General features: G+C 45.6%; 4 protein-coding genes across 4 annotated transcripts; 3 read left to right on the plus strand and 1 right to left on the minus strand.

Annotated features, from left to right (window-relative positions):
* Positions 1–1,017: 1,017 nt before the first annotated feature.
* LOC141465325 (olfactory receptor 5AP2-like) lies at positions 1,018–12,662 on the minus strand. The gene is made up of 3 exons (XM_074148682.1): positions 12,585–12,662; positions 10,073–10,124; positions 1,018–1,949 (listed from the first exon to the last, which is right to left on the minus strand). The coding sequence occupies exons 1-3, from the start codon at positions 12,660–12,662 to the stop codon at positions 1,018–1,020; spliced, it is 1,062 nt and encodes a 353-aa protein (XP_074004783.1).
* On the plus strand, positions 7,085–8,032 carry LOC141465274 (olfactory receptor 5AP2-like). The gene has a single exon (XM_074148622.1). It carries the CDS (start codon positions 7,085–7,087, stop codon positions 8,030–8,032), a length of 948 nt encoding a protein of 315 aa, XP_074004723.1.
* On the plus strand, positions 12,627–15,303 carry LOC141465671 (olfactory receptor 5G9-like). Its single transcript, XM_074149230.1, has 2 exons — positions 12,627–12,641; positions 14,359–15,303. The coding sequence occupies exon 2, from the start codon at positions 14,365–14,367 to the stop codon at positions 15,301–15,303; it is 939 nt and encodes a 312-aa protein (XP_074005331.1). The 5' UTR covers positions 12,627–12,641; positions 14,359–14,364.
* A 4,952-nt stretch (positions 15,304–20,255) lies between these two features.
* LOC141465327 (olfactory receptor 5T7-like) lies at positions 20,256–21,263 on the plus strand. Its single transcript, XM_074148685.1, has one exon. It carries the CDS (start codon positions 20,256–20,258, stop codon positions 21,261–21,263), a length of 1,008 nt encoding a protein of 335 aa, XP_074004786.1.
* The last annotated feature ends 2,035 nt before the right edge of the window (positions 21,264–23,298 follow it).

Raw genomic sequence — 23,298 nt, forward strand, 5'->3', positions numbered from 1 at the left:
ATTTTTTTTTCTGCCTCTGTCTCTTTTCAAGCAAACAAATGGGAGGGAAGGGAAGCAATTAATTAGCATACCAAGCCCGAGTTCCACGGTGCTTGTCTTGGAGGACAAAACCCAGCTTGGCTGATTGGCAGAAACTGCTGGAACTGCAAAGTCCTGATTCAAAATAAATATTCATTACCAAAGACACCCCATATAAAAATACATACATAAAACCACCAAGGACGTGTATATCCTGTATCTTTCTGAGGAGACCCATTGAAGGCATGGAGTGCTATTTGTTCAGGGATACTTAATGTTTTGTTTCAATAAAGCTTCGTAAAATTAATTTTAATGAGACTAAAAAGAAGTTTTCAATTTATTTCTTCTATGCCTAAAAACTACCCAAACCCCACAAAATAATTTGGCATAACTTTGAGACTAATCCTACCAGCATTGGAATTGCCTCTGAAAAAGCACCTTGCAGATTTTCCTGCTGTCATCTGCAGAATTATAGAGATCTTGCCAAAATACTTTTAAAACCAATATTGTGTTGAGGTTCTTATAGAACAAACAAAATAGCTGGTGTGCCTTTCAGAGGAACGTGTTTATTGTGTTCAGATAAACGTATTTTCTGCTTTATTCAAGGCATCTCCAAATTCAGAGCTGCACGAGGGTCAAAATGAGCGTGCATTTTGAGGCGCTGTCATAAGACACGATGACTGCGGAGGATTGGGTTGACTGGGTTTCAGTGTCAGCTGAGTCCCTGCAGCTCTCTGTGTCCGTTTAATTAATCTCTTTAGAATTAGAGTATTTCAAATTTAAAGCCCACAAATTTACACCACCACCCCCCCCCCAAATTATACCTTACAAATATAGAACGAAAACACAGCACGGTGTGTCCCACAGTCTTTCCCCACTGTTGCATCAGCACAAGACGGGGAAAGACAATACTCATCTTTTGGGAAGGTAAAAAAAAATTTAAACTTTATTATAAGCTCTGCCTCCCTGAGACCAAAGAACTACTTGCTCCTTACAGGCTCAGACCCTCCCTCCCCGGTTCAATGAAGATGAGAGACTTCTCTTCATATGCTTCATAAAAGCCTCTTTCACCTCTCTGTTCCTCAGGCTGTAGATGAAGGGGTTCAGCAGGGGAGTCACCAACGTGTAAAACACAGCGGCCACCTTATCTGGGCTGTTGTGGTTGGCACTGGGCTGCAGGTACATGAAGAACCCTGTCCCATAGAACAAGGAGACCACCATCAGGTGGGAGGCACATGTGTTGAAGGCTTTGGACCTGCTCCGCGCCGAGCGCATCCTCATTACGGCGGAGAGGACGTACAGGTAGGAGATGAAGATGATTCCGCTGGTGCTAATCCCATTTAGGCTAACAAAGGCAAAGATGACCTTCTCCCTGAGAAAGCTGTCAGAGCAGGAGAGCTTCAGCAAGGGCCCAATGTCACAGAAGAAGTGGTCGATGACGTTGGAATTGCAGAAGGACCCTCCAAATGTGCAGCCGGTGTATATCGCTGCGTAAAGAAAGCCCAGGAGGTAGGAGGTTGAGACCAACCAGACGCAGACGGCCTTGGGCAAGATGACCGTGTAGCGCAGGGGGCTGCAGACAGCAGCGTAGCGGTCGTATGCCATGACGGCCAGGAGGTAACATTCCACAATCCCGAAGAAAACAAAGCTGTAAAGTTGAGCCACGCAACTGGGAAAGGAAATGTCTTTGTTCCTCAAGATGAAGGACACTAGCATGTTGGGCATGATGACGGTGGAGTAACAAGCGTCAGCAAAGGACAAGTGGTGGAGAAAGAAGTACATGGGGGTGTGCAAGAGCGGGTCGATCCTAACCAGGGTCATCATGCCAATGTTCCCCAAGAGGGTGAGCACATAAATGAGTAGAAACACCCCAAAGAGCAGGGGCTGAACGTCTGGGCTCTCGGCAAGTCCCAGGAGGACAAATTTAGTGACTGTGTGGTTAGATCTCATAAACATTTTCTTGCCTTGCTTGTACCTGAGATAAAAAGAGGGTATTAAAACTAAAAGAATTAAAAATAGAACCTTTCCTCCCTACTCCTGTCGAGTTTAAATGGTTCCTTTGTTACATAAATATTTACTGATTGCTCTGAGATTTCTATAGGAAAAAAGCAGCTATGTCTAAATCGAATACTCCTATGGAAAATGCCAAATCTATTATAGAATTTTTCACCCCCCGTGCAAACAAACCATATACCATTAGAGATACGGATATTTGTATGTCCCTGTCATCCACAGTGCAGCTGGAAGATAATGCCATTACATTCACCGATGTCTTACTAAAAAAAGAATTAGACCTGATGACCTTTTCACTGAAAGCATTTAAAAAGAAATAATAGAAAACGTAAGTTTGACAAATGTTTGATGATGGTAAATATTCGTTGAAAGAGTTGATTTTAAAAATCATACTCTTTTAGCTTTTCCATGGCCTTTTCTGCAAAAAAAATGCTATGCCTGAGAAATGCAAAGCATTTACACCCTGTTGCCCATGTTAATGAAATACTTGTTTTACAGGAAAAAAAGACGTCCATCTCCCCTATGTTAAACACTGCTCTGAGGTCTCTCTCCTCTCCGTTATCTATAGAATAAAGGTAGATGAGGTATCTAAAGCTTAATAACACTGATGTTACCTGCTGAGGCAAAAGGAAGAAAAATATCAAAATGAGAAAACAGAGAATTTCACCTTTCGACCATATTTCACTCCAAGCAATCACCAGTTTAACCACCACATTATTTTTTTTTTATAATCTGCTACATTTTCTAAACCCAAATTGTATGGTTTTTTGTCTTTCAGTTGAGGTACTTAGCAAAGAACAGGGAGTGAATTGAAGCAATCCAAATGTCAATTTTTTTTCCTGTGCTTGGATACTTAAATCTATGGATTTATTCCAGCACGTGTGTTTTCAGATTTAAGAAAACAATCTGATCTTTATTCCCTTGCAGTTTGAAAGAAATTTGTTTCAGAAGACACCTCAGAGGAACCTTGTAAACATAAAAACCATAAACCTGGAGCAAGGGGAAGTCACAGTCCCAGTGAAATAACAGATTACACAACGTTAATGACCTCCAGACATTTTCCCTTGGCTTTTAATTATTATTCCAGTCTTCAAACCACATTTATCAAATTATTATATATCATTTACAATGGATAAAATTCACGTTGGTAGATTCGTGATTTACACCTTTATGAGCTCGAGCACACTGAAGCATCCTAAAACCATGGGCACTAAGTTAAGGTGCTCGCTTGAAAACGGAGTTAATTTTAAGACGTGCTGATTCCAAAGGCTGATTTGTTAATGACTACGTTCTGCTGACAGCTGGGAATGTTACATTTCCTTATAACAAAACAAGACTCGTCCTTATTTAACGCTTGCATAAATCAGTTCATCTTGCTTTAAGCTGCCTGAGTAAAAGAAAAGCAATTTGCACAAGCCATTACTCCCTCTTATCATAAAGAAAACCTACTTTGGTAAGACTATTTCCTGACAGATCCCCCAAAAAAGAAGGCATGAAGGACGTGAAGAAGAAAACCCACTGCATAAATGCAGGTGAGGCTCTGCTTTGTCTTGGTTCTTCCTTCACCTTTGCTGCTGTTGAGTGATGGGAGCCAAGGATTTATCCCGAATGTGGAGGAGAACATCTACATGTCCGCTTAACCTCTATTAACCACCTGATGTGGAGAGAGACATGCTCCTTCGCATACTCCAGTAGCTTGTGAGTGACAGGGCTGTAAATAAGGTCCCTCGTGCTCTCCTGGGAGAAAACCCTCAGGGTACTCCTCATGGAAGGGTTTACTAGAGGGAAAGATAAAAGCAAAAAAAAAAAATAAAAATAAGGGGGGTGAAATGCAATTCTGAAAGCCATTGGGCTGTTTTGGGTATCTGAAAGACATCACGTGAACGAGCCATCGTTGAGCACAGACACACAGCAGCAATGACCATAGGATGCTTTTGAGATACTTGTGGATCACGCGAAGGTTTGGGTGTGACCTTGCCAACAGAATGAAAATGGGTTTAGAGACATTTCGGATCTTTCAGAGGAGCCCCAAACTGCTCATAAAGCACCACTGGCTCCATCTCTGGAGCTGCTGATGTCCCTCTGTGGACACTGGGCAGCCCAGTTTTGCAGGAAGGCTGGGATGATCCACATTTAGGTATCTATGGGATGGATGTCCACACCTGAACTGGTGACTCTGGGCTTCCACTGTATTCAATGGTGAGAAATGGGCATTTTCAGACAGTGATTAATCTCTCCCAGAGTGAACTAATAGGCCTTAACGGCCCTGACCAGGCTCACCTGGGGTCTCCATCCCCACCCTCTGCTCATTTGCCCATCAGCTCTATTTAAGCTCAGCCCAGGAAACCTATTTCTCTCTTGGGTTGTGCTGGAGGAGTGCTGGTTTCCAGTTTAGCACTGGGTGTGCATGCCTTTGGACTCCTTTGATCCACACCTTTGCTTGATCATGGACCTGCCGAGTGACTGCTGGACCCAACCCTGACCAGGGGATGGACTTGGCTTGACCTTGGATGTGCCTCATCACCACCAGCTTGCCCAATGGTCTGGAGTCTTGGCTGAATTTGTCCCAGGTCTCTGGGTCTACACTACTTGCCTTGCTCAGGTACTGTGGGATCATCCTCTGCACACCATGTTATCCCCCTTGGCTCTATTTAAAGACATTAAAGAGGAAAACCCTCTGTGGCACCCCCCAGCCTCTAGGTAGGGTACAACCCATCACCCTCTGCACCCAACAGCCCAACCAGTGCTCACTCCTCTGCTGGTTTCTCTCCATCCAGACCCTGTCTACATGGGTACATGGGAGACACTATTCTCAGTGAGGGAAACAGAGTAATAAATTTAATGTTATGTTCGATTATTCATCTCTGGTCCTTACTACCTCTGCCATTTCCTAATTTAATATTAGAATTATGGTTGTTGGTAGGTTGGCAACATTCTGCTTTGGAAGTGGGTAGATCATTATTTAGGATTTTTCCAGGCTTTGTAAAGATTGGTAAATATTTCCAACTTGAGGGTTTCCATAGCTACAAGGTGATGAGGTGTTGTCTCTAGGAGATGCTGCTTCTCAGTAACCTCACAGCAGTCTCTGATCTCAGTGCATTCTGGCTCCCAGAAGGCAACCCATCTCAAGGGTTGAGGAGGTAATAGCTCCCGACCTCTAATTCTTGAAGTCACTGAGGGAACTCTTCAATTATATCTGAAGGGGAGAAAAAGCGAGAGTGATTGGCATGGGGTGCTGTGCCCAAGGAGGCTGGTGGCAGCTTCTCCCAACTATTTAAGCTGGAAAGCAATAAATAGAGAAGACGAGCCTGTGAGAGATGCAGCCGTACATGGACATCCAGCACCATGCAGAACTAAAAAACAAGAGAAGAAAAGGAGGCTGGGAATAAATTTTCTTCCCTGGAGTTCTGATTTATAAACCAAGCTGAGATGGAAAACCAATTTTTTTTTTTTTCTGAAGTCAGTGGTGATTCTGTGCAATGTGGTCATGCAGACAGGTAGGAAAGATCTGATTAGAGGCAATGCCAAAGAACTGTAGCATCAATTGTCACAAGAGCAAAAATTGCCATTTCTCTTTGAAAAAATATATCCTTGACTACTGGAAAAATATATCCTTGGCTAGAGTTATGCTGGGACAAATATATATATGTGTGTATGCAAGAAATCTTTAGTATGTTTAAGGTCCCTTCCAACTCTAATGATTCTATGATTCTATGTCTTGTGTGTTTACCCTCTTCCCAGCAACAATCCTTTTTGGGAAACATATTAATAATTTTATCCTATTTATGAGATGAGCGTACACTAATTCACTCAGTGAATTTAATGGGATATTGTCTAATTTTCTGCATTGTTATTTTTCCCCAGAAATAAAAAGCTGAAAATTCTGTCTGCCTTTTGAATGATCTCCTTGGAGAAACTAAGAACAGAGGTGGGTACAAAAGCAGTGAAGGCTGGATCTTTGATGGGAAACCAGAGGAAGTGGCATCTCAGGTGGATGGTGGTAGAATCGGTAGGGAGCAGGAGCCCAGGGCAGTGAGAGGCTTCGGGGTCAAGTGGAGAACTGGACTAGGGAATAAAAAAGAAATCAAAGGCTAATCCAGCCTGAATGAGGGCAAACTGAAGCTTTCTTACAGAAAAAAAAGGGAACTACATTTAAACTGCTCTCAAATATCTCTGTTTGAGACATAGTTCTGTTGCAACTTCTAAAAGGAAGTTTTACTTTCTAACCTTAATTTGGCACGTTAATCGGTTTCTTCTAAGTACGTGGGAAGCTACTCTTTGCTTAAAATGTAAGTTAAATGATAGAAATAAAGGGAAAAGCCTGATTTTTTAGCAAGTTACCAGCTAAGCTGGAAGATATTGGAAAGGGGAAGATATATGTGTATGCCCTTCTGTCCATGTATTTATCCTCATGAGATGAGAGCAGTTATTGAAATGCAGTTTATTCCTCAGAGTAGCCACTAACTTAGCCATCGCTTATTAAAAAAACCACCATAAAACCACAGGATTTTTGTTTTGGAGCACTTAGAATAAGAAGCCCCAAGCAACAAATTCAAACCTGGGGATAATAAAAAGAGCCTCTGGGACATCATCAACCTGAAGGGCAGAGTGAGCACTAATGTTCCTGCAGTTTGTGTGTTATCAGAACAAACGTTAAAAAGTATAAATGTGAGCTGCTCTTCCTTTAATGTGCCCAAACCTGCAGACAGATGGAAACGATGCACATGGTGAAGACCACGGTGATGTCTAAGGGAAAACTTTGTTAGGTTTATCCTTCTTTCCTTGAAATCAGAGCTTGAAGGTAGGAGATAAGCTTGGTTTTAACCAAGAAAAGCATGGTTTAGGATGGTAGATGTAAGTCTCTGCATGGCCAGGTGGTCGTGGACCAACTGAGCATCCTGCCAGGGGTTCTGGCAGTGTTTCATTAGGAAATTCCCTCATTATCTACAGAGCACAGCATTAAAACCCGCTAATAATTAAGGGATCAAGTCAGCATAATTGATCTCATAGAAATCACCTCCCTGCCCCTGAACTGTGTCTCTCTTGTGCACTGATGGCTTGGGAAAACTGGACTGCAGTGGCAGAATTTGTCTTCAAGAGGTTCACAGATCGCCCTGACCTCCAGGTTACCCTCTTTGTGGTTTTCCTGCTTGTCTATGTCACCACCGTGCTGGGAAACCTTGGCATCATTGCTGTGGTCTGTCTCGATCCCCACCTTCAAACACCCATGTACTTCTTTCTCGGCAACTTGTCCTTCTTGGACCTGTGCTACTCCTCAGTTGTGACACCCAAAGTGCTGCTGACCCTCTCATCGGAAAGGAAGATTATTTCTTTCGCTGGCTGCTTCGCGCAGCTGCATTTCTATGTTGCTTTTGTAGTTGTGGAGTGTTATCTCCTGGCCGCGATGGCCTACGATCGCTATGTTGCCATCTGCAACCCCTTGCACTACCCTGTCATCATGTCCCAGAAGGTCTGCATTTCCCTCTTGGCTGGGTCCTATGCAGTTGGGCTCTTTAATTCCTTGGTGTTCATGGGGTTTGCGTTGAGAGTGTCCTTCTGTGGCCTCAACATCATTGACCACTTCTTCTGCGATGGGCCACCACTGTCAAAACTGGCCTGCTCTGACACTCGCCTCAACCAAATGCTGGTACTTGCTTTTGGGGGCTTCAACGAGGTCACCACCATATCGGTCATCCTCATCTCCTACGGCCGCATCCTGTTCACCATCATGAGGATGGGGTCTGTGCTGGGCAAGCACAAAGCTTTTGGTACCTGTGCATCCCACCTGATGGTTGTCACCGTCTTCTACGGGACCCTTCTCTTCATGTACCTACGGCCCAGCTCCAGCTACTCCCTGGGCAGGGACAAAGTCGTTTCTGTCTTTTACGCAGCGGTGACCCCCATGCTGAACCCCTTCATCTACAGCCTGAGGAACAAGGAGGTGAAGAGTGCTTTGAAGAGAGCAGTGGGGAGAATAGTTCTTTCCCTGCTAAAGTGGTAATTGGTTTGACATTCAGGCAGTGGTGGGAATGGGGTCTGTATTTTGGGATCTTTTTTTGAAATCGGAGAGAATCTGTGATAACTCTTCTGTACATTATTGTCCATTTTGGAGTCTGGCTCTGTCCACGTGGGATTAATTTGTTAAACATTTGCCTCTAGATAATGCATTTCATAACAGGAGGAATATGTAGTCATTGAAGAACACACCAAAGGTTGATTTGTGAGGAAAGGTGCTAAATATTCAGATAGTTTCTGAATCATAGAATGGTTTGGGTTGGAAAGAACCTTAAGGTTCTTTCCTAAGACCATCCAGTGCCACCCCCTGCCCTGGCCAGGGACGCTTCCCACTAAACCAGGTTGCTCAAAGCCCTGTCCAACCCGGCCTTGAATATTTGGAGGCAAGCATGTTCTGGGTTTTCTCCTGGACCTGCCATTCCTTAGGTAACCCCAAGTCCCCTCTCTTGAAGGTAAATATGATGACAAGGCTCAGCCTTGTAAAAGTAACACATTTGTGAGATTTCTCCTGAGGACATGGACTGTTTTCTCAGTTGTTTTTGGCCTGAGCCTACTTGTAGTCACCCCCTCCTACAGTCTGGACGTCATTCATCAGCGCAGTGGATGACATCCCTACCAAGTGTAGCACTTCTTCCAGCCATGAGATGGGATCTACAGATTTAAGGTGAACTTTGGTGCTTCCAGGTAACCCCATGAGAGATGGGAGCAGGAAGGAGAATACACAGAGAAGCCCAAGGAGGTTGGGAGGGGAGAGGAGGAAAAGTTTCCTTGAAGCTGCAGGAAATGGGAAAAATGAGAGGAACTTCTCTGAATCCTCTTCCACAATCACCCCTCCAGGAATGTTCAGAGGTATTTTAAAATTTTTCTACTGCTCTTTAATCCTTCCAAGTGTTTTTTATAGTGAATAAACACTTCAAATGAATTTGTTAACACACAACACTAAGTATTGGACAGTGATGGTTCCTAAATGTACTCTTCAGTGGAATTTTTTGGTATATATATGCAAATTTAAGGAGGTACAGTAAAGCCATGGTGCATTATTTGCAATGAAACTAGTATTTCTAATTTTTCCTCTAATTTTCTCAAAGCACGTAGTTGTCTGTATCTGAAAGACCATTAATTGTGGGATTTAAGTGGCCAAATTGAAAGTTTAATGGGTAAACATTAAAAATGATCTTAGCCTGCCACCCTAGAAGGAACAAAAGACCATGATTCTTGTTAAAATAAACCACCCTTAGATGCAGCAAAACACAACACGGTGAATAATGAATACAGGGGAGATGAGGGATTTTGTGAGAAACATTTCAAAGGTTTCTACTTTGTTAGCTGATAACAATTTCTACCAATTGTTTCTCCTTCATTGCCATTCTTCTGCAAGAAGTAAGAGAAGTTTGTTTTGAAACTATCTGGAATGCGTGTTTTTATTTACCTTTTTGAGATGGGAAGGGGTGTTTGCAGTTGTACCTGGAGGACTGGTGATAAAGTGGGAACCAACGTGTCTCAGCAGTGAAAGTGTTGAGACAAACTCCCCAAATATAGACCCTGCTGTTAAAATACTGTCATTTGTAGAGCTTCACCCAATGCAAACACCCATCTGGGGTCAGCACAGCCCTCTTTGTTGCTCTTCTCTGCCAATATTTAGGTTTGCTGGTGCAGGTGCTGGTCTGTTGCTGGTTGTGCTGGCTCTGATGCCACTGAAGGCTTCCTGCTGGGCTCCAACTGCTCCTCCAGAAGCTCATGGGTTCCTCTAAGTCCTGTAGCTTTATTGCAGAAGCCACCCCTTTGGACAACTGAATCACACCATTGGGGTTCACGGGCTGGAAGAGAAGCTGGGACACCAATAGCTCTTTGGTGGGTCCATGTGTCATGGTGACCTGGAGCAAGGTGAGCACAAAGCCATCCCATGTGTCCATCTCTCCAGGCTCTCAGCAATGCTGATGGAGAACCATGGGTCTCCTTTGGACATGGCAAATCCTCCTCTGGGCTACACTGAGTTTATTGATCCATCTCATTCCACCTGAGATACCATAGGACACATGGACACAGGGTCCAGCACAAGATGTAGGGAGGCTGGTGACCTTTTGGGGAGCAGGAGAGATGTGTGGTGGGTCTCAGATGGTCCTGGACACCCGTGTCTGAACAGCTCAACCACCACCTTCACTTCTACTGACTGCAAAGATGGCCAAGGCAGTTGGCTCATATGTCTACACTTAACATTGTTGACAACTGATAGATGAATAAAACCCATCTATGGACCAAAATATGATCCAAATATGAGCTGCTGTTTATATGGTGACTCCGTCCCTGCTGTCAGTTTAATCTAAAAGCAGGAGCTCCTGTTATTTAATGGGAAAAATCAACTATACTGAAAGAAATAGCGTGAATTGTAAAGCTCCTGGGAATCTTCCAGACACCGAAAGGAGCTGATATCTATTGAGTGTATTGAGCAGAGACAAATTACACTGAAATTACCATGAATTTGCTATCAATTTTCTGCTGGCCAAAAAAAAACAAAACCAAAACAAAGAAAACAAACAAACAAAAGAAAGTTTGCAGAAAGAGCTGGATTAGCACCATCTCTTTTCACATCAGGTTGGGATGAGATGGATTTGATCTCTCAGTAGATGTGGAGCAGCAGAATCACTTGGACCTCTGCTAAAGGGAGGGAAAAATGGGCAGCTCAGATATACCTGGAAATATTTGGAGCATAGAAAGGAAAAAAAATTAATAGGCTGTTTGTCAATCATGTTGTGACACTGGGTCCCGTATAGACCTCCCTGTTCTTACCCATCAGTAGCCTGGAAGCCTTTCAGGCTCATTCATTGCCTGAAGGCTTGGGTCAGCCTTCACCTCCTGTAATCCCAGCCATCTGCTCCAGGCACCCATCCAGAGCTAATTACTGTAGACTTAACTACTCATAATCCTTGTTTAAGGTACTTGAAGTAAATTGCCCTTTGGATGTAGCTTCTCGCACACCCCCCTGCCTTGATCTTTAGAGGGGCTTGTGAAGAATAACTTGGGCTCATTTGGATTCTGGCCCTTGAGGCTGCCAAGTGTCCAAAGAGGTTATTGATATTTGTGACAATAATTAGCACAGGATTTTGCAAAGCTAAGCCTTTGTTAGCAGTTTAGACTGTTGTGACTCCCCTGGATTCTCATTAAGGACCCAGCAGTATACAATCAAGATCCACTTCTCTTGGAGCCCTGAGCTGTAGCCAAAGCCATGACCAACCCTTGCTCCCCCAGGAGGGATGCCCGTTGCCCTCAAAGACCCGCAGAGAGACCTATAAAAGCAACATGTTGCTGCGAGTGAAGTGCTTCATGAGATGAAAATATGCAGGAGGCTCTTGAAGGCTCAGGAGAGACATTCTTGTTTGTCTGGAAGCCCGGAGGATGGCTCCAAGGGTTAGTCCCCTAGATTTACTGCGTGGATGCCCCCAGCCTGTGGTGTCATCTGAGATGGCAGAGACCTTGCAGCTGGTAAGAGGGAGGTGACCCCCGTCCACAGGTAGGTGTGACCCTGAAAGGTTCTGCTGGGGCCATACCCTGCTCTGGTATAAATTACTGCAGCAACATCATCACCTTTGGGGAAGCTGCTCTGGGTTACACCAGGTTTTCTCCTCTGGGTTGGGTAAAGAAGATGAAATACTTTTGCTGGGATGCACTCCAGAATTTTGAGTCCAAAAGATCAGAAATCATGGTGCTCATGGTATGTTTCAGGAGCCTGGGAGAAGAAGAGAGAAGAACGCTCTCCAGGGAAGATTAACCCACCCACTGACCCTGAAATAAAGTGATATTCACTTTAAAGAATAAAGAATATTTCTATAAAGAAATCTCCAGCTGATGGAGAATGGTTCTTCAATGAGTCTTCTGATCCTGGCGCTCTTCTGGTGGGGTAAGACTTTGATTCTCGTCTTAAATCCTGCAAAAGAATGAATTGTTTTATTCTGAAACTTCACATTACCAGGGAGAGAAACCTGTATTTCACATTTTCATTAGGGCGAGCAGCTTAACCAGGTACCTCAACTTAGGCAACTGGAGTGGAATGAGCTCGGCTCAGCCACAGCCCTGTGGTCTCATCCATGGCTTTGACTCCTCTTCCAGCTGGAGGGAGAGGCAGGAGCTGCTGGGTTTTTTCCTGCTGAAAATGGGGAGGGAGAAGTCCTCTTGAGTTTCCTGGCCACCAGGATGCCATACTGTGCCACCATCAGGCTCCCTCTCAGAAGGTTTTCCCCTCCCAGATGGCATCTTAAAACAGGGTTTTCTCAAGTTCTGGCTCTTTTTTTCCCCTTGACCATTCCCTCCCCTCGTACCTTCAGCTGATGGTCTCACCACACCTTGCGTTTACCTGGAGACAAGGTGCAATTCACAGTCAGATGCTGCTGTTTGGGCACATGGGGGAGAGCATCAGCTGTGACTTTATATTCCAGGATAACCTCGTGGATCCCGCTTTTGCCTGGGCTTAGTCAGCGCGTTACAGCTGGTTCATGCTCATAAACACTCATAGATATCTCCTGATGCTTAGATCACCTCCGTACATCAGGGTTCCGTTTCCCAGTCCACTTCTGGAAATACAAGGCATGATTAAAGTCGTGGTGGGTCGTGGTCTCCTCCATGAGCTACGAGAGCAGTGAAGGACGTGACGGAATCCCTTATTGAAAGGCTGATCCATCATTTGTTAAAACCACGTAAAATCTTCATACAGGGGACCCCAACCCCAGGGCCAGTGTCACGGGGCCAGTGTTCCTGGCCTGTATCAGGAATAACGTGGCCAGCAGGACCAGGGCAGTGATGGTTCCTCTGTACTGGGCACTGGTGAGGCCTCACCTCGAGGGCTGTGTTCAGTTCTGGGCCCCTCACTACGGGAAGGACATTGAGCTGCTGGAGCGTGTCCAGAGGAGAGCCACCAAGCTGGTGAGGGGTCTGGAGAACAAGTCATACGAGGAGAGGCTGAGGGAACTGGGCATGTTTAGTTTGGAGAAGAGGAGGCTGAGGGAGGACCTCATTGCCCTCTACAACTACCTGAAAGGAAACTGTAGAGAGGCGGGGGTTGGCCTCTTCTCCCAAGGGAATAATGACAGGAGCAGAGGAAATGGTCTGAAGTTGGGGCAGGGGAGGTTTAGATTAGATATTAGGAAGAATTACTTTCCTGAGAGAGTGGTCAGGCACTGGAACAGCCTGCCCAGGGAGGTGGTAGAGTCACCATCCCTGGAGGTATTTAAGAAACTTGTAGACATGGCACTTCAGGGCATGCTCTAGTGCCCGAGATTGTGGGGTTGTGTCTGTTTGTGGTTTGTTTGTGTGGGTTTCTTTTTCTTTTTCTTTTTTTTTTTTTTTTTTTTTTGTGTGTGTGGGGTTGGACTCTGATCTCAAAGGTCCCTTCCAACCATGAGGATTCTGTGATTCTGTGAAATCAAGGCAGATTTTATGGTGCTCAGTCTCTCAGTTGTATATTCTCTAAATTGTACCGAGGAAAGGTTTGATGCTCACCCCGGGTCAAAATCATAGAATCATTCAGGTTGGAAAAGACCCTCGGGATCATCAACCCTACTCTACAAAGTTCTCCCCTACTCCATATCCCCCCCCACCACATCTTTGGGGATAATGTCTTTGGACCCACATTTTGCTCATGGTCTCCCTGGCTTCATCCCCCCCAAGCTTTCTGACACTGTAATATTAAACTCCTCGTGTCCTGAATGAGTTTTAGGATGCAAAACTCCCTCCCTCTCCCCCCCCAACAAATTAAAGATGCTTTTCTTCACGGCAGTGTCTTTTCCTAAACCAGTGAAAAAAAGCTACAGTGTTTTTGCATTCTATCCAAACTATTAGAATTATAGACAGAGCTTTCTTGTTCTGGACACTTTGTGATTGGTTTGAAATAGGGAGGAAGGGACACAAATGTGGAGAAAATCTTAATTATGGGAGGTCAAGGCCAGAGCTGTTGATTTGGTCTGGATCCCTCTCTGCTGCTGTATCCATCGATCTGGGAGGTACCAAAATGGGACTCTGAGACCACTCTGAGTGGTCCTGCCTGAAGGTCTGCCCCCAGGTGGAACATGAGAAACCCTCGGCGGTGACTCGCTGCAGGCGAGAAAGGTGTTTGGGAAAGCTGGGATGCTCTCCCTTCAGAAGGGACCTCCTCTTGCCTTGGACTGTGAAGGAGGAAAAGCTTGGAGGAGAAGGCTACAGTGTGGTCCATCCACTGCACAGGGTGTAAATTACCAATTTATCCCACTTCAGCTCAAATAAATAAAGGAATTGTTTCCACTCTCCTGTATTTTCAGGCTCTCCCCTTCCTCGGCAGACACGAAGCCCTGAATGGCAGAGCAGAATCACACCTCGGTGGCAGAGTTCATCCTCGAGGGCCTGAGTGACCAAGCGGAGATGAAGGTGGCCCTCTTTGTGCTGCTGCTGCTGGTCTACACTGTCACCCTTTTGGGCAACGCGGGGATAATCGTAATCATCCGAGGTGACCCACAGCTCCACACATCCATGTACTTCTTCCTTGGCAGTCTCTCCATTGTTGACATTTGCTTCTCCTCTGTGATTGCCCCCAGGACCTTGGTGAACTTTCTGTCGGAGAAAACGACCATTTCCTTCACTGGCTGCATGGGCCAAGCGTTCTTCTACATAGTCTTTGTGACGACTGAGTGTTTCCTGCTGGCTGCCATGGCGTATGATCGCTACGTGGCCATCTGTAACCCCCTGCTCTACTCTTCTGTTATGACTCGGAGGCTGTGCATGTGGCTGGTGGTGGGGTCCTACATCGGAGGTGTCCTGAACTCTATCATACAGATGACCTTCATCATCAGGCTGCCCTTCTGCAGCTCCAACATCATCAACCACTTCTTCTGCGATGTTCCTCCCCTCCTGGCTCTGTCCTGTGCCAGCACCTACATCAACGAGATGATCCTCTTCTCCTTGGCCGGTGTCATTGAGCTCAGCACCATCTCCACCATCCTGGTCTCCTACACCTTCATCTCCTTTGCCATCCTGAGGATCCGCTCAGCTGAAGGCAGGCAAAAAGCCTTCTCCACCTGCGCGTCCCACCTGACAGTGGTGACCATGTTGTACGGGACAACAATCTTCATGTACTTACGCCCCAGCTCTAGCTACTCCCTGAGCACCGACAAAGTGGTCTCCGTCTTCTACACAGTGGTGATCCCCATGCTCAACCCCCTCATCTACAGCCTGAGGAACCAGGAGGTGAAGGATGCTCTGAGGAGAACAGCAGAAAGAATCAGAGTCAGGCTCTGAACCCTCCTGATACAGGTGGAGCCTCTACCCCTGGAGACATTCAGAAGGATCCTGGAGGAGGCCAGGAGCAACCTGATGTGACTGTGAAGTCAGCCCTGATTTGAGCGGGACATACAATAATTTAATAATAAGGACGTCTAGGAACTCTCTGGTCCTACAAACAGCAAGTTATACACATGTATGTGTGGGTGTGTGTATAAAAATACAATATTAAATGTATATTATACTATATATTTATATATAATGCAATATTTTCTTGGGTTAAACGTGCCAACACACCATTACTGATTTGTCTTGTGGCTCCCCAGGCTCAATAAATGCAGGGATGTGGGGCATGCCGTTTCTATGGTTTTTAGCAGAAAAATGTCTATACCAGAGAAATGCCAAATAATTTCACGGGCAGCATTGGGCACTTGGGCTCTCCATGATTTATGAGCTGGATCAGGGAGGCAGCTCCTGTGAAAAGCTCTTCTTAGGAAGGATGGAACCACAAGATATAAATGGATAAACTTTGACGTTTTAATGCAGTTACGGGGTAATGGCGTACGGTGAATAAGCCAAGTGAATGAAATATAAATTCTTAAATAGCTCTGTCTTTGAAACCAGGCTGCTGAGTTAAATTGCAGGCTTAAATTAATCTTTGCCACCTCTTTTTAGGCAACCATAGAACTTTGTCCTTTCATTTCCCTCGCCTGCCCCCCCTTCTCCCCCCGCAATTTCTGCCTTTCAGAGCCTTGAAACAAAGCTCTAATTAGTTTTCTAATTTATGCGGGCAGCGGTTTGTTAAAAACAAAGACAATAATACTAATCAGTAGAGTTTGCAGCCAGAGATTTGCACATTGGCGTGAAGGGAAAAAGGAATAAAAAAACCCAAAAATGAGCAGGAAGAAAAAAAAAACCAACAAAAGACCACCCTGAAACAAACAAACAAAAAATAAGAGGGTAATAAAACCCTCAAGTCTTTATTTCTTATGCAAGAAATTGCAGCTCCCCCCCCCCTTTCACCGCATTCTGAACAGAAACTTGTGGTTGCTGTGAAAATGCGATGCCACCAGGGGGAAGAGTAACCGCGATTTTCCCTCCCCCTTCCTCCCCATCCCTGTGAACTTTAATATTTCTTTAGCACTTCATCGCGGAGAGGTAAGAGATGTCCCTGCAACAGCATCTTAACGAGCTCCTCTGGGAAGGGACCTGGAGGTGATGGGCTGGGTCTTGGGTGAGGGTTTTCCACCCGCCCTCACTTGAGCCAACAGTGGGAAAAACAAGTCTGTAACACAGCGAAAAATGACCCAAACCAGTGATGTGACCACGGCCGGCAACCAGAGCTTTTTTTTTTTTATTATTATTTTTTGATGTTAGAGTTACCAGCCTGAAGATGACTCTTTCTGTTGCTGGACGAGCAGGAGAGGATACAAATATACCTGTATAAATGCCCCTTTTCCTCTCCAAAGTTGCATTTCACCTACTTCTGAACAAAATCCAGGCCTGTTTATATGTGAACCACTTATTTTTGTTTCTCCTACCTAGCTCTGTGCTCTGTCATCAGTCCGGAGAGACATGAAAAGACCGTAACAGCCCCTTTTGGATATCAAAAGGGGAGCGCTGGAGGGGGAAATGCCAAATAAATGGCTAGAAAAATATCCATCAGGATTTCTTATCCATCGTCACCATCTATTGGACGCTGTTGGAAGTATCCTTTTTTTTTTTTTTTTGGAAGCTTCTTTTTATTTTAGATGAAAACTTTTTTGTTTTTTTTTTTTTTTTTTTTTTATGTGCTCGCAAGCCTTGGGGGAGGAAGTAGCTTGTCCTTCTTCAGGCAAGCGGGAAATAGCGTACAAATAAACTAAGACCATCATCGTCTCGCCGCCGCAGTCGGATGGTCCCATTTAGATCCTTTCTTTTCTCGGCATCGGCTCCTGAGCCTGTGAAAAATGAACGGGCAACATCAGATGTTCGAGCGAGCTTCTGACCAAGTTCCCCTCCCATTTAGAAATGATGGAAATGATGTTTTAATCTGCTTTTTTTTTAATTTCTTTTCCTAATGAAATTCTTGGGATTCAGGTTGTATGAAATGTAGATTATCAAGTTCACTCTGTGCTATGAATTATTTTTTTTCTCTTCAATAGGCCGGGCCAACCATACGCAACTTGCAGCAACAATTCCTGGTATTTTAAATTATTACTTCCTCTGACATCAACGGTTTCCTACAGCTCTCCCTCAGAAAGGGTCCCCTCCAGCACATCTTTACTCCTGACAAAGCTATCCTGGATTTTCCAATGAAGGCAAATGAAACTGTGGAGAGAGAGGTGAAGAATTTAATTTTTTGTTGTTGAATTACGTAAATCGCCTCAGTCACTACCTAAATAATCCCAGGTGAGCAGCTGCCCCCAGTGCTCTTGGATGATGAATTAACTTGAGGAGGAGCCCTGTATAATTACCCGGTTCCTAGGTGAATGTGGTGGATTTATCCTGGTGGCCTTCACAGGGGAAGACACCCTCCCTTGACCATGGAACAGTGGATAAAACTGGGGTAATTTCCTACTTTTGGAGTAAAGAGGTGACTTTTGTCCTTTCCTGGAGGGAACTGCAGCTGGTGAAACCACCTCTCCTCTCTGGGAGCCAAGTATAGCTGGAGTTTCTCATTGGAATATAAAGGCAGGGACATCAAAATTAAAATTAAGGCTTCCCCCCCCCCCCTTTATTCTGAACATCAGCGTAAATTGAGAAAAGGAAATGCTGGATTTCTTGTCAAACGCAGTCTACCCTGAAGGTAGAATGCTTCCAAGAAGAGCTACGCTGGGAAAAACTATGAGGTTTTGAATACAGGTATTGCAGATGGGGCAGGAACTGCAATAAACCCTTTGGGGATGAGTTTTTTAGGATGCATGACACTCTTCAAGGCAACACTTTTGAACCAGTATTTTCAAATAGCACCTTCTGGTGTCATTAATTATAAAAACCTGTTGGCTATAGCTTGACCTGTCAGTGGAGGGTCTGTGGACCCCTCTGGGCTTGGAAGGGGCTGTCCCTCGCTTGGTCTGATGGCTCCCTGGGGGTAAAAACATCATTCCCTGACTCGTTTTACCCCTGTCTCTGTGAATACTGCGAAGGACAGAGCCATGGAAGCGTGGGTAGATGTAAGGGAGAAGACATGGTGTACCTTTCCAGCTGGAGCAGGAAACCACCCTATTAATGAGGCTTTTCTGCATCTATTAGATATTTTGGGCTGTAAGACTCTCAAAACCCCAGCTAACCAAACTGACTACTTTATCTCTACAGATCTGTCACCTTCCCCTTGCTCCCACACTGAGATTTTGAGGATAACAACCACCAGGAGAGCAGGCTAATTGCTATTTAATGGGGAAGACGCGTTGGCTGTAGGGTCTCGGCAGCGGCTGGTCTTTCTCCTCTCCATAACATCATGAGTTAAATCTTGGCAAACCCTAAAGCCGGGCTGTTTGGTGAGTCCTAGGGCAGCTGGTGGGAAGGTCTTGGGTTGGCTTGCCCAAAAGATGCAAGATCTTCCTCAATTCGAGCCGGAAAGCAGGTATGACAAATGATGCTCCTTTCCCCAGGAGGACAAGGATCAATGTTCGGGGCTTTGCTGGTGGTTATTTAGCAGAGCGTGGACCAGCCACCCAGCTGTCAACATGAATAATATCTAACCCGAGGCACCAATGTATGGGGTTTTTAATTTAATTTATCTCCATTCCAGTCAGTGTCTTCAAGCTGGAGGGAGATGTGGCTCCTGGTGGGCAGCTCTCGGGCACGGCATGAGCCTTATCCAGCTCCTGGGTTTCATATCTACATCTTGGATCGCTCCACACGAAGCGGTGGGCTCATCAAGTAAGGAAAAAGTAAAGGTGAGCCTTAGCTAATTGTGAAATTCGGGTCAGTTCTCCCACGGCAGGAGATGTCTGCATCCAGGCAGGTAGATGCTGCCTCCGGGGAGGGGAGGGGACAGCTCCAGACCCAAAACAGCTCGATTTTTCATTATTCGTCACCCGTCATCCAGCGCCGAGCAGATGCTGCGGAATCCGCTTCGCCCCCGGCATCTTTACGTGGGCAACGAAAAGCAGCTCAAAACCCCCGTTAATAACACCGGGGTGGGGGCAGAGATGTTGCTCAGGGGACGTCTGAGATGGGATGTCTGGATTCAGGGGTGAACCTCACCCTTTCAGAAAAAGGGTCATCAAAAAATGATGACTTTTAAGGTGGGATCTGCTCGTCAGACGCCAGGCAGCACGAGCTCATGCGTCACTCTCTGGTGTAGCTCTGTCAAGCCATGATTAATGTTATCCAGGAAAAATCAATGTTTATTTATTCTGTCTGTCGTGAAGCGGGGTTTTTTTCAGGAGCTGCTGATTTCTCCCGGGTAAGCAGAGACCGCGAGCCTGAACTTATCTTTTATCTCCAGGCTTAGGCACCGCGTCCAAAGCGAAGCGAGGTGAGACAAATGCTGGCTCTTATTTCTCCACCATCCTACACGAGGCAAAATTATGCTACGGAAAACTGCATTTTCCAGTGCTTTTACCTAAAAGAGGTCTTCCCGGGATGCGGGGAACAGATAGTTACTCCTCATGTACTCACACTGAAAAGATGAGAAATAATTTCATTTTCCCAGCAGTTTTTGTGGAAATCACGGACTGCCCGGTGTAAGTGGCTTGAGAGAAGAAATGAGAAAGCCCTGCAATTTATTTATGCTTTGTTCTGTATATTGCCCTCCTTCCTTCCTTTAAAATATCCACCCACTTCCAAGTGTGCTGCTGGTGGTTCTATGAGCTGAACGGGGAGACCGGCCTTGGGAACTTGACTTTTTTCTCTCTTATATTGAATTAAAGCAGTGTAACCGGTTGGTAGATGAAAATTGACATTCTTAACATTATCGACAGATGCCATTAAGCATTTCCACTTGAAAGATGTAAAGCGGCTGAACTGCTTATATATTCAATATGGTCGAAGCTAATTATACAGTTGCGTTTGAGTTTGTTCTCCTGGGCTTCACAACCCGAGAGGACCTGCAGGTGACGTGCTTTGTCTTATTCCTCGCCATCTACATGGTCACCCTGATAGGAAATCTAGGAGTAATTATCTTAATCAGGATCGATTCGTGCCTACACACCCCCATGTACTTCTTCCTAAGTCACTTGTCTCTCCTGGACATCTGCTACTCCTCCACCATCATCCCTCAAACTCTGTTGAATTTTTTAGTGGAGAAGAAGGTCATCTCCTTCGTTAGGTGTGCCACCCAGCTCTTCTCCTTTGCAGCCTGTGCCACCACTGAGTGCTACGTGCTGGCTGCCATGGCCTACGATCGTTATGTGGCCGTTTGTAACCCTCTGCTCTACTCTGTGGTCATGTCCCAGAGGCTTTGTGTTGGGATGTTGGCTGGTGCCTACCTAGCTGGTGTGATCAGCTCCACCATACACACGGTTTCCATATTTCGTCTCCCGTTCTGCCAGTCCAAGAAGATCAATCACTTCTTCTGTGATGGACCACCGCTGCTAGCCCTCTCCTGCTCTGACACCCGTGTCAACGAAGTGATGCTTTCTGTCATGGTGGGGTTCAATGTGCTGAGCACCACTGTCTTCATCCTGATGTCCTACTCATTGGTCCTCTCCACCGTCTTGAGGCTCCGCTCCGTGGCTGGTCGGCACAAAGCCTTCTCCACCTGTGCCTCTCACTTGGTCTCTATCGCTTTGTACTACGGTAGTTCCCTCTTTGTGTACCTGCACCCCGGCTCCTTGGGGGGCAGACAGTCCTTGGAGCACAACAAGGTGGGCTCCGTGCTCTACTCCATTGCGGTTCCCATGCTGAACCCGCTCATCTACAGCCTGAGAAACATGGACATGAAGAACGCCATGAGGAAAGTAAAAAGTAGAGTCTTCTCCTCCTTGTCCATCCATGGTTCCTGGTCAACTGAAAGGTGGGGGCAACCCTGTCATGGTGAGGAGGGTTAGATATGGCACCTTCAAGAAGCAGGGTTAGATATTGCACCTTCAGAAAGCCGAGACTAAATGCACCTGGAAGCAGGACACCTGGAAAACACATTTCTCCTTGAACCAAGGCTACCTGCTGTGCTAGAAAGGACAGGACTTTCCCCTGAGACTTGGTAGTGACCGTGTATTGGGCAGAAAGTTGTCATTCTCAGTAAATGTTATTTAAATATGACTTAAAATAAGTAGTATTTATTATTTAAATATTATAAAAAATAATTATCAACGTTTTCAGGCTTCAAAGAGGAAAAAGGAGACTGCTTTGTCCTGCCAAAAGGGGAAAAACCAGGGAAAACCCTGTGTCTGTTCTCTCATGTTTTACATTAATGAACGTCCTCTGGTGATGTCCCTGTCATTAGGAGCTTGTTAATTGAACTTTCCAGGAGTTTTAGGTCTACACCATGAAGTGAGGTCCTGTGAAATAATACTGTGATAGTGTGATGGTCATCGAAGCACTCATGGTAAATGGGGACAGATCGTATTTGAGCCTCTAGAACCATAGAACGGTTTGGGTTGGAAGGGATCTTAAAGATCATCAAGTTCCAACCCCCTTGCTCTGGGCAGGGACACCTCCCACCAGACCAGGTTGCTCCAAGCCCCCTCCAACCTGGCCTTGAACCCCTCCAGGGATGGGGCAGCCACAGCTTCTCTGGGCAACCTGGGCCAGGCTCTCACCACTCTCACAGCAAAGAAGTTCTTCCCCACATCTCATCTCAATCTCCCCTCTTTCAGTGTCAAACCCTTCCCCCTCCTCTTATGGCTCCCCTCCCTCATCAAGAGTCCCTCCCCAGCTTTCCTGGAACCCCTTGAGGGACTGGAAGGGGCTCCAAGGTCTCTTGGAGCCTTCTCTTCTCCAGGCTGAACCCCCCAACTCTCTCAGCCTGTCCTCACAGCAGAGGGGCTCCAGCCCTCCCAGCATCTCCATGGCCTTCCCCCTGCTCTGCTGGGAATTTAACTGGGACTGTAAAGGGTCAGGGTGCAGGCGCGAGGGAGGATTTTAAGTCTTCCTTTGCCCCCAGCAGCCAAGGTCTGGGGTTGCCTTACGATGGAGATGGAGCAGCAGTACCCAGCAGTCCGCATCTGGGATTTCATGCTCCATTATTCACCCTGCAGACACACACCCTGCCCAAGCAGGTCTCCTTAGAGGATTTTTTTGCCTTCCAAGTGGTGGGTTTTTTTAAAATAATTTTTAAATCTCTCTTTTTTTTTTGTCCTAAAGTTGAGTGAGATTTATTTTTTCCCCTCTATCATGTTACTTTTCCCACTTCCCAAGCCTTAGTTTTAGCCCAGTACCGAATGGGGAAGAAAGAAATTCAAAAACATGGGGAAATCCTTTCCTGCCCACCACCAGTGTCTCTCCAGGACCAATAGACTGGTGCCTTCCAGCAGAAAAACAAATCTACATTAAAAACATCTAAAACCATGTATATACTTCTCCATCTTGCTTCTGCACACTTCCGTACCTTGGTATTCTCTTCCATCTGCCCCAATCCTTTGTGTTTTCTAAATGCCTGGGGCAAAGTTATCGCTTAATATTTGTCCTGAGGGTTTGATCATGTCTCTTCATCCAGCAGAAGCTTTCAGGAAACATCGGCATTTAGGAATTCCCCAGAATAAAACTAGTAAATCTGAGTCAATTCTGTTGTATCTTCAAAGCAACAGTGGAAAATGATGCTTTTGAGCAAACCGTTGTGTAGTCACCAGTAGAATGTGCGGAAATAAATATTTGGAGAGGACTCCCCATGGTCACACTCAAGTCATTCATACAATGGATGGTCCATTTGTTTCAGGGAAATTCTCTCCTGTGAGGGTGGTGAGAGCCTGGCCCAGGTTGCCCAGAGAAGCTGTGGCTGCCCCACCCCTGGAGGGGTTCAAGGCCAGGTTGGAGGGGGCTTGGAGCAACCTGGTCTGGTGGGAGGTGTCCCTCTGGTTGGAACTCGATGATCTTTAAGGTTTCTTCCAACCCAAACCGGTCTATGATTTATGTTTCTATGTTTTC

The sequence above is a fragment of the Numenius arquata genome, chromosome 6 (genome assembly GCF_964106895.1).
Source record: "Numenius arquata chromosome 6, bNumArq3.hap1.1, whole genome shotgun sequence".
Lineage (NCBI taxonomy): Eukaryota > Metazoa > Chordata > Aves > Charadriiformes > Scolopacidae > Numenius > Numenius arquata.

Coding starts and splice junctions, on each gene's coding strand:
- LOC141465327 (XM_074148685.1), top strand. CDS start 20,256: ATGGTCGAAGCTAATTATACAGTTGCGTTTGAGTTTGTTCTCCTGGGC.
- LOC141465274 (XM_074148622.1), top strand. CDS start 7,085: ATGGCTTGGGAAAACTGGACTGCAGTGGCAGAATTTGTCTTCAAGAGG.
- LOC141465325 (XM_074148682.1), bottom strand. CDS start 12,662: ATGGAGGAGACCACGACCCACCACGACTTTAATCATGCCTTGTATTTC. Junction 10,125..12,584: donor CTGGGAAACGGAACCCTGAT/GTACGGAGGTGA, acceptor GCTCCCCAAAAG/GTCACCAGCCTCCCTACATC. Junction 1,950..10,072: donor CTGTGTCCATGTGTCCTATG/GTATCTCAGGTG, acceptor CTAACCACACAG/TCACTAAATTTGTCCTCCTG.
- LOC141465671 (XM_074149230.1), top strand. CDS start 14,365: ATGGCAGAGCAGAATCACACCTCGGTGGCAGAGTTCATCCTCGAGGGC.